Source organism: Nanorana parkeri, unplaced genomic scaffold, assembly GCF_000935625.1.
Source record: "Nanorana parkeri isolate BGI_ZX_2015 unplaced genomic scaffold, ASM93562v1 scaffold224, whole genome shotgun sequence".
Taxonomy (NCBI): Eukaryota; Metazoa; Chordata; class Amphibia; order Anura; family Dicroglossidae; genus Nanorana; species Nanorana parkeri.
Genome location: NW_017306492.1, coordinates 374,375 through 385,407, shown reverse-complemented (window position 1 = coordinate 385,407; position 11,033 = coordinate 374,375). Strand labels below are relative to the sequence as shown.

The 11,033-nt window shown below is 45.0% G+C and overlaps 1 protein-coding gene across 3 annotated transcripts in view; it reads right to left on the bottom strand.

Moving 5' to 3' along the window:
* Positions 1–9,439, bottom strand: part of ITPR2 (inositol 1,4,5-trisphosphate receptor type 2) — a 263,467-nt gene extending 254,028 nt beyond the window's left edge. For all 3 annotated transcript variants that reach the window (XM_018556081.1, XM_018556080.1, XM_018556082.1), the window contains exon 1: positions 9,283–9,439. In XM_018556081.1, coding sequence (XP_018411583.1) covers positions 9,283–9,374 — 92 coding nt within the window. In that variant the 5' untranslated portion in view covers positions 9,375–9,439. The remainder of the gene's footprint in view (positions 1–9,282) is intronic.
* Positions 9,440–11,033: the final 1,594 nt, after the last annotated feature.

Genomic DNA, 11,033 nt, shown 5'->3' with positions numbered 1-11,033 from the left:
CCCCCATTAAGCCGACTCCATGCACCATTGTCACCAGGTGATGAGGAAGCATAGAGCCGGCTTTCTGACCAATCAGGAAGCCGGGGGGCGACTAATGATTCGCCGCCGTTGTCTTCCTGATTGACCAGCTTTCTGACCAATCAGGAAGCTGGGTGGTGAGTCATTACAAGCAGCCCGGTTTGCTTCCTGATACCGGAAGTTCCAGTATCGGGATAAGCACAGGGAGCATTTGAGCGAGTACGAGTACTCCCTCTGTACTTACCAGAAAAGTACAGAGTCTTCCTCCTCTGCCCACTGCTGCATTTGCTAAAACACTTGCGGTCTTTAAGGAGATCATATGATCCTTTCTACCAGCTGCCCTATATCTGTACATCCACTAACTGCTGCACTTTGACAGTTGGCTGCCAATAAACACACAGCTGCGGTAGGATTCCAAGGTTTTATAAAAACAATTAAACTTAATTATGTTTCAGGTTTGGAAGACAATGAGAAAATAATTTATCTCAGAGTAGCCCTGGCAGGTGCATCTCCAGGAAGAGGCCTCAATGCCGAGGATCAGGTTGTGTGAAAGAAGTGCCTGTTTGTGTTTTGTCTGTGGGATCTCGGCCAGGCGCGGTTTAAGGTTCCTGTAAGACAGAGAGCAGCACTTCCCGAGCCTCGGCTTCAACAATGACAAGCTTTTCCAAAATGCAATTCTATTGTTGGGTGGCTATGAGGTACCCAGAGCCACGAGGGGACAGGTGCTGGTGGTGACTGTGGGTGCCAACCATCAAAAAAAAAGTTCATGTGCGGGTAAAAATATTTTCAACTTAGTTAAAAGAATTTCAATTTAGTTGGGGTTCTCTTTTCATTTTTCGATGACTGGTTTCCAACCATATAGCCGCAGTTCCCCTCCAACAGCATGGCTCGTCTCTTACCTGTCACTAGGTGCGTGCACACCTGATAGTTAATATAATGGTTGATATCACCTCTGAACACTCCCTACAGGGCAGATGTATGTCAGTTATCACGTCGGAAAATGTAGGATACTGTTAAAGCAGAACTCCAGTCCAACAACTAAATATACAGGTGAAATACATATAAGGAGTTCTATTTCTCTCCATCCAAGTCTGAAATGTACACAGCTCTGCTACACAGCACAGCCTGGTCTTTTAGGACAGGAGACCTGATTTTTCTCTACTGCAGTTCAGTAACACGTACAGGTCTTGCCCCTCCCCAGTCTGTGACTGGACAGTGAAATGAGAAGCAGCAGACTGATAAGCTAATTTCTCTGACACTCTGCTTTCTCCTCCACTTAGCATGTCTCTTGTTAGTACATGCGCACTGCAGCATAACCACATAGATTCTTGTGCTCCGTCCACCAGTCAGTGCTGTACTGTAAGAGGCTGCTACTCACAGAGTCCCTGCCAGGTTTTACAGATCTTCTCTGAGAATCCTGGCCAGGACTTCCAGAAGACCCGTTAGTACCTCTAATGGTATTCACAGGAGCCATGCCATTACTTCTAATGGCTCTCACAGAATCCAGGCCAGTATGGCTAATGGTAGACACACAATCCGGACAAGAATATCCAGAGCTCCCTGAAGAGATGCTGGGCATGTTTCCTCTGATTCAGAGCGTTATTTAAGTACAAGCTCTGCAAGGTGCTGGTGCTGTATCTTCAAGCCAGCTTCCTAGGTTTTAATACTGCTACTGGTTCCTGTTTGCTAACCAGTGACCCGGACCATCTGACCATTCTCTGCTTGCTGCCCGTCCTGATCTTCTGCCTGGACCCGACTACGCACTTGTCTCTTGCCTTATCTACTGGCTGTTCATTGCCAACCTGGACCACCTGACCATTCACTGCTTGCTGCCTGCCCTGATCTTCTGTCTGGACCCAACTATGCTCTTGTCTCCTGCCTTATCTACTGGCTGTTCATTGCCAACCTGGACCACCTGACCATTCACTGCTAGCAAACTGCCTCGACCCCTGCTGGGATCCTACTATTATCTCGTCTCCTGTTTTTGTCTCCTGGTTCCTGACCTGGGCCGTCCGACCATTCTCTGGTTATCTCCTGTGGGGACCTCTGCCTTAACCTGACCATTCTCCGGACTACTGTCTCCTCATAGTAGGAAATCCTGGGGGCCGCAAACTGGTACCAGCAAGCAGCTAAACCTATTTACTCTATCAGGAGCTCTGGTGAAAACCGGTTGGTGCTTAGACTCTGCGCCTCAAGTAGGTAGTGTCACCTGTCAGGGGGTGTCACCTTGATACCAAGTCAAATTCAGCGATATGACCATGTTTAATGTTACTCCCTGAATATGTGTGCAACATGAAACATGGTCCCGAAGGTAAGCTTAGCCTACAAGCTTGAGCTACTGAGGTATGTACACAACAGCTTGTTTACAACACAAGAGCCTGGAAATCATATGAAATGGAGCGCTCCATATATTTTTCGTATTTTTGGTGAAGCTTTTCTATATTTTCACAGTACTGAAATAATCAACACTTGGTACCAATATATACACTGAGTGGCCAGATTATTATGACCACCCCATCAATACTTCGTTGGGCCACGAGATGACTCCACGAGATGACTTAGTTGGGCCGCCTCGTGACTCCACGAGATGGTGAAAGGTGATGCGAGGAATCTGACACTGCACTGTTGCCCTTCTGTTGTCTTGTACCAGTCTTGCCACGCTCCGTTCTGCCCTAACATTGACTAGTCGCTGGCGGCCACAATTCGCAAGTTCAGACCCATATTTTCGGCTGACAGTCCAGTCTTTAAACACTTTAACAACAGCTGCTCTTGAACATTTAACAAATTCTGCTGTTTTGCTGATACTCGCTCCATGGCTCCGAGCGCCAACAATCATCCCACGTTCAAAGGCTGTAAATCGCGTTTTTTACCTACGGAAAATATCTTCAGAAAAAAATCACTTCTACTGTCGTGGTAAACAACCTGCTTCCCTATTTATAATGGTCTGGCCCTCTAGCAACTTCAGCGCGAAATTATAGCTAATTCGCCTACAAACGTCAGGTGGTCATAAAAATCTGGCCACTCAGTATATATTGCAATCCTTTTGTAGCGGTCCTCTAGTGTGCTCTTCCACCTGTTCCATGCAGGTACATTAGTATAGAACTAATACTGGTGTAACTGAACTGCTGTATACATAGACCACAATTTGCATGTTCTGCTCTGGAATGTTTCCACATAATTCCCCTTAATCCATTCACGACGTGCGCTCAGCTCCACCAAAAGAACTCCGCACCTTCCTAAAGAACAGGGAATGTCAGTTCCTTTGTGATTTTAATACCTATAATCTGACATTACATAAACCTTGAGCAATGACAGAGGCATGCAGGTACCCTAACCATACAGCAATCTCTTATCCAACCAGCCAGAAAATGATAAAACTGACACATGCCACAAGATTGTGTCATAGTTTTGTATGGCTAGTGTTTCCATATGGAAAGCCTTGAGTGTGGCAAAGGGCAATTAGCCTGATACAACAGGTATGCCTTTATGATGATGACACAAAGGTGTGCAATAGGATCAATATTCCTGGAGGTGTTGTAACATGGAACATGACTGGCATTGCTAGAAGATTGGTAACTGCAATTCAGCATTTCCAAATGAAAACTATAGCACTTAGACAGATAGAATCCTATCAAAGAATACAATACTGGGGGTACAGTGTTGGCCAAAACTACAGAGGAAATATATTGGGGGTGCTTATTTCAGATGATTGCACAATGAGCAAACAGTGTGGCCTGCTAGTGGGGAAAGTGGAGAAAATTCCGGGGTGCATCACTAGAGTGATCACCAGCATAGGAAGGATGTCCTGATTCCCCTATATAGATCTTTACTTGTCACTAGAGTGATCAATAGCAAGGGAGGAAGGAGGTCCTGATTCTCCAATATAGATCTTTAGTTATCACTAGAGGGATCACCAGCAGGAGGAAGGAGGTCCTGATTCCTCTATATAGATCTCTAGTTGTCACTAGAGGGATCACCAGCAGGAGGAAGGAGGTCCTGATTCCTCTATATAGATCTCTAGTTGTCCCTAGAGGGATCACCAGCAGGAGGAAGGAGGTCCTGATTCCTCTATATAGATCTCTAGTTGTCACTAGAAGGATCACCGGCAGGAGGAAGGAGGTCCTGATTCCCCTATATAGATCTCTAGTTATCACTTGAGGGATCACCAGCAGGAGGAAGGAGGTCCTGATTCCCCTATATAGATCTTTAGTTATCACTAGAAGGATCACCCGCAGGAGGAAGGAGGTCCTGATTCTTCTATATAGATCTTTAGTTATCACTAGAAGGATCACCCGCAGGAGGAAGGAGGTCCTGATTCTTCTATATAGATCTTTAGTTATCACTAGAAGGATCACCCGCAGGAGGAAGGAGGTCCTGATTCTTCTATATAGATCTTTAGTTATCACTAGAAGGATCACCCGCAGGAGGAAGGAGGTCCTGATTCTTCTATATAGATCTTTAGTTATCACTAGAAGGATCACCCGCAGGAGGAAGGAGGTCCTGATTCTTCTATATAGATCTTTAGTTATCACTAGAAGGATCACCCGCAGGAGGAAGGAGGTCCTGATTCCCCTATATAGATCTTTAGTTATCACTAGAAGGATCACCCGCAGGAGGAAGGAGGTCCTGATTCTTCTATATAGATCTTTAGTTATCACTCGAGGGATCCCCAGCAGGAGGAAGGAGGTCCTGATTCCCCTATATAGATCTTTAGTTATCACTAGAGGGATCACCCGCAGGAGGAAGGCATTCCTGATTCCTCTATGTAGATCTTTAGGCTGGGTTCACACCTAGGCGTATCGAATATGCGCGTTTGTCGTGCGTTTTGCGGTAAAAAATCGCGCAACAAACGCGCGTTTCCGAGGGCTACTTGGCTGTATCCCAATGGAAACGCGCGATAAAAACGCCCCAAAGAAGCGTGTACTTCTTTGGGCGCAGGGCGTTTTGTAGCACGTTCAAACGGCCTCTAATACGCCCAGGTGTGAACCATACCCATAGGAAATAATGGGATTTCGGTGTTTGAGCGTTTTGCAGAGCGTTCGAACGCGCTACAAAACGCCCAGGTGTGAACCAAGCCTTAGTTGTTACTAGAGGGATCCCCAGCAGAAGGACGGATGTCCTGATTCTCCTATATAGATCTGTACCTGTCACTAGAGGGATCACCAGCAGGAGGAAGGAGGTCCTGATTCCCCTATATAGATCTTTAGTTATCACTAGAGGGATCACCCGCAGGAGGAAGGAGGTCCTGATTCCTCGATATACCGGTAGATCTTTAGTTATCACTAGAGGGATCACCCGCAGGAGGAAGGAGGTCCGGATTCCCCTATATAGATCTTTAGTTATCACTCGAGGGATCACCAGCAGGAGGAAGGAGGTCCTGATTCCCATATACTGTACATGCCTGGCACACAGATCTATATCCACACAAAAAGGTTAAAAAAAAAAAACATTGTAAAAAAATGAATCAAACAAGGGGCAGGCGCGATGGACAAATGGACTTTTTCTGCCATCACTCTTCTATGTTTCTATAACCTATAAATCACAATAAAGGTAATTATTAGGAAGGCTGAATTGTGTAATTATCCCTAATGAGGTTTGTGATGCTGCCAAGTACACCTAGTACCAGGGGCCTGTTCTCAGGATCGTAGATCACAGCGCTCCGTGACCGGTCTGAGGTGGGAGGTTACTGTGACCCCCAGCGATTTACACTTTTGATTGGCTGCTGTAGTGACAAGGTGATTCAAGAAAGTTAGGGAGTGAGCCTTTCATGTCACAAGCATGTTGATACATTATATCTAAAGCCAATTTATTTTTCTTCCCTTGCTTTGAAAATATTTTCACTCACTTCCTTTTGTGTCTACAGGACAGGAAGTGAACGGTAATCACTACGATGGGGCACAGAAACTAAAAAAATTTTTAAAAACCCACCAGGCAGGGGGTTTTAACTTTTGCCTACTCTATCCAAAATGAGAAGAAAACATTTTGACTTTAGATATATATTTAAATGATATTTAAAGCCAAAACTATTTGTTCATTAGAAATCGTTAGAATTCTCTATTTATTTTTTGCTTTCTGTGAGGACTCGTTGACACCATAGCACACATGGTGCACATTTCTTTTTTACAATTTGCAGCATGCGGCTTTTTTTTAAAACATTTTGTTGAGACTTTATTCAAGTAACATCACTCCAGTACATTGTGACGCATTGTAGCGCCTTTGGAACGTGCTGCACTGTCGGAAAATGCTACACGTCCTATTTTTTTTTTTCCTGCACTTTGTGTGAACCGGACTCATAAGACATAAGGCCCCGTTCACACTGAGTAGTTTATCGCGCGATTTCCGCCGTGAAATCGCGCATATTTCCACGCAATATCGCTCTATGTAGCTTGTCCAATGCATTTCAATGGAGCTGCTCACATCTCACAGCTCAATGTCGCCTGTAGCTCGTCGCTCAAGCGTGACGCTCGTTCATGACCCTTTTTTCCGACCCTTTTTTGATTCGGCTCCAATAGACTGTATGGTGTTGCGCAAAATCACGCATTACCGGCGATATTGCACGACTTTGTCGCGCCATATCGCGCTACAGAAGGGTCACTTTTGCACTGCAAAATGTAAGGAAAGAATGATGTCACATCAAGATCTCTGTTGATTGGTTACAGCCCAATGTAGCAGCGACGAAGTCCCCCCCAAAAAACGTGCTATGTACAACGATAAAATGTGCACTGTCGCTCAATGTAGCTCAAAGCCTCTCAGCACGAAATCGTGCGGAAAAACACGCGATATCCATGTCGCTCAGTGTGAATGGAGATCTAAGGCAAATTGCTTTGTTCGTGTGATGGCCAATGCAGCTTAATGCAGCCCAACGCTGCTGGTGTGAACAAGCCGTCAGGGCCGGTTCCCACCTCAAACTCCACGTTCCAGTGCGTTGGCCTCTGGAACGCAAGCTGGCCGGCTCCCTGCGTTCAGGGGCGGGAGGGGGCATGGCGGTGCATTGAAGTCAATAGCACAGCAGCCACTCCCTCCGCCCGCAGTGCAATCGCCCGCACCCGGATTGTGGTACGTGAAGCGTTCTGCAAAAATACTGCAAGCACTATGGGCAGGTTCACACCATTTTCTGGACCAGATCCGGAACGCAGTTCATTGCAATTTGCTGCGATTTTGCCGCGTTTGGATTTTTTTTTGCTTAAAATGGTCCTACAGGTGCGTTCCAGTGCGCTTTTGATACGTTCCAGTGCATTCCAGACCAGACAAAATAGGACAAGCAGTATTTTTCTGGTCTGGAACAGACAACGCTGGTGTAAACAGAAGCCAGAAATAGCATAGGGATATATTAGGATGCATTTTGGGTCCGGAAGCAGTCTGGTCTGGAGACGATCCGGACATGGTGTGAATGGGCCCTATTTTTGCAGAACGCAATGGACTGGAACGCAAACACTAATGTGCCTGCGTTACAGGTGCGGTCAAACGCACTGCGGGCAGGGGGCGTGGCTGTGGTGCTAGAGGCCGAACGCACTGGAACGCGGAGTTTGTTGTGTGAACCGGTCCTTAGGGTAGATTTACCATTACTTCCTGTCCTGAACTCAAAACAGGAAGTGATTGGAAGTCTCTCCAAAGGGAGGGGAAATCTCCTCTCAGTTGTCTACAGAACAGATATATGCCCAGCACAGGAAATGTCAAACCCTTCCGATAATGATACCCAATGTCCGAGACTAATGAGGGGCGGTCCAGAAGGACTCAGATGTACAGTTCTGTGTCATATACAAATATATCAAAAGTATAACGACAAAACAGAAACATTTGTTGCTATTTGGTTCTGTGTTGTGTTGCTGATTGCAAATCTACATCACACCTGTTTACTTGCTGCGTGAATTGCGTGTACTTTATACCGAGTACTCATCTATTTACATTTTAACTTACAATTTCCATTATCTATAGTGTGCGAGTGTATGATCAGCACACGTCTGTCTTATCACTGCACTTCTGTGTGTTACCTTATTAATGCCACACATGCTTGCATCATCAAAGGGAACCTGTCATAATATAGAAGCTGCCACAACTGATCTGGTTTAAAAGTTCAGGCTTCGGGGTGGAGGCAATTCTCATTCTTGCTTCACTGTTGGGCAAGACATGGGGGGGTGGGGAATTGTACATCACTGTTAGGAAAGTGACATGTATAACCTGAGTTCAGGAAGATCATTGTATGCATGGAGACAGATCAGTGTACACACACTACAGGCCGATCAGTGTATGCATGAAGACAGATCAGTGTATACACACTACAGGCTGATCAGTGTATGCATGAAGACAGATCAGTGTATACACACTACAGGCTGATCAGTGTATGCATGAAGACAGATCAGTGTGTGACTGCAAACCTGCGAGTGCAGTAAAATAATTTACAGTGTAGGTAGGGTCACATGGTGACAGATCAGTGTATACAAAGTGCAGTCAGACTGGTGCACACATGAGGAAAAATTAGTGTATATACACAGTGCAGTCAGATGGATGTATGGGTGGAGATTTATTGGTGTATGATTGGAGAATGATCAGTTTATAATTGGAGATTGATCGGTGTATGCACAGTGAAGTCTGATCATAGATCGGTGTATACACAGTGCAGTCTAATCCTAGATCGGTGTATACACAGTGCAGTCTGATCATAGATCTGTGTATACACAGTGCAGTCTGATCATAGATCGGTGTATACACAGTACAGTCTGATCATAGATCGGTGTATACACAGTGCAGTCTGATCCTAGATCGGTGTATACACAGTGCAGTCTGATCATAGATCTGTGTATACACAGTGCAGTCTGATCATAGATCGGTGTATACACAGTACAGTCTGATCATAGATCGGTGTATACACAGTGCAGTCTGATCATAGATCTGTGTATACACAGTGCAGTCTGATCATAGATCGGTGTATACACAGTACAGTCTGATCATAGATCGGTGTATACACAGTACAGTCTGATCATAGATCGGTGTATGGTTGTAGACTGATCGATGCACACAGAGCTGCTCAGAGATTACAATGTACATACAATGTATCCATGTCTTACACACAGAAAACTCTGCACACTGACACTTTAGGCCTTTTACAGAAGTTTTGCAACTTCCTCTGTGCGTGCTGTCACTGACAGGTTGTAGATCGGACCCTTTCAATGCCGGGTGCCATCTCCGTGCCCTCTCTGCCCCCTCCCCCATCCACTGCCCGGGGGGGCAATGAATGCAATGACAGGCAATGATTGTTCTCCTTACCCCAGGGTGCTGATGAATCCATTGACAGAGCCCTCCGCATAGAGGGACACGATGTCCCCGATGTATAAGAAGCTGGACATTTTATCGGGCATCCTCACTCCGCCGGCAGTGGCGCCCCCTACAGCCAGGGCATGGTGCAGTAGCCCAGATCTCCGGACCCCGATAGCCCCACGTCAGTGAGAAATCGGCGAGTGACCCCTGAGAGCCCCCGAGCGGTGCCAGAAGAACTCCTCACATGCCAGGAAGGTGCCGGTAGGGGCCCCCAGTATATAAGGGGTCTCCTGGGGGAAGTAAAAGGGGCTCTCCTGGGCAAAGTCTCCGGGATGTCCAGGTGTCTCCGGCCAGGTTGGGCACCAGTTTCCACAGTCCCCGGTGTCCCTGGTCCGCCCGGTGTCCTCCGGTCACAGCTCTTTCTCTCTTCTCCCCCTTCTCCGGCTGCCACAACTTCCCCGGTCCGGACTGCTCTCTGGCACTGGGCGGAGCAACTGGAGCCCACCGGCCAATAGGAGGACCGCCTGGAGGAAGAGGGCGGGGCGGAGAGGGGACTGGAGGAGGTGAGCGAGGGACTTCATTCATCATGGCAAGAGAGTGGGACTACCTGAACTGGACTATTCTGTACTACAACAACAATCATCTACTACAACTACCATCATATACTACAACTATCTGAATTGTTATATACGACTACAGTCCGATAATACCAGGACTATTATATACTACAACTACCATCATCTACTACAACTACGTGAACTGTTACATATACAACTACAGTCCTATAATACCAGGACTATTACATACTACAACTACCATCATCTAATACCAGGACTATTATATACTACAAGGACCACTGTATACTATCAATATATAATACAAGGGTCACTGTGTACTACAACTATCGTCATATTCCACAACTACCATCATATATACAACTACCTGAACTGTAATATATAACACCAGTCCTATAATACCAGGACTATTATATACTACAAGGATCACTGTATACTACCATCATATAATACAAGGATCACTGTATACTACCGTCATATAATACAAGGATCACTGTATACTACCATCATATAATACAAGGGTAACTGTATAATACAACTACCATCATAAAATACAAAGATATTATACTACAAGAACCACTAGTGTTATATTCTGTACCAAGGACTATTATATAAAATAGGAGTGCAATGCAGGTACACTCTACTATGAGTTATATCATATTTCCCATAGTGTACTGATGACCTATCATATACTATATAAATATATCATGGTATACTATGGACCAGAGGATACTGAAGGGGTATTATACTGTATATGGTAATATTTCTATTATCTACTATAGAGGTGTGTTTGTGTTATATACTACACTAAAAGCTGAACAAGGACATTATAAAGTGTACTTTGGGCTATTGTATTATAAAGGAGTATTATACACTGTATCATGGACTGTTTTATATACTCTAGGAGTTTTTAATACTGCAGTATAGATGATAATATACTACGGAAGTGTTATACACTGTAATATGGAGTATTGTATTATATATAAAGTATTATATACTGTAGAGTTTACCATGAGGATATATTATATCTGCACCTTTGTCTCGCAGTATTCTGTGCTGTACTATGAAATGTTGTATACCACAGGAAGTTTATATACTCTGCTATGTACTATAAGAGTGGAGTGTTATGTGCATTATATAAAGTATTATGGAGTGTTTTATATTATGGAAGCATTCTATAGTACT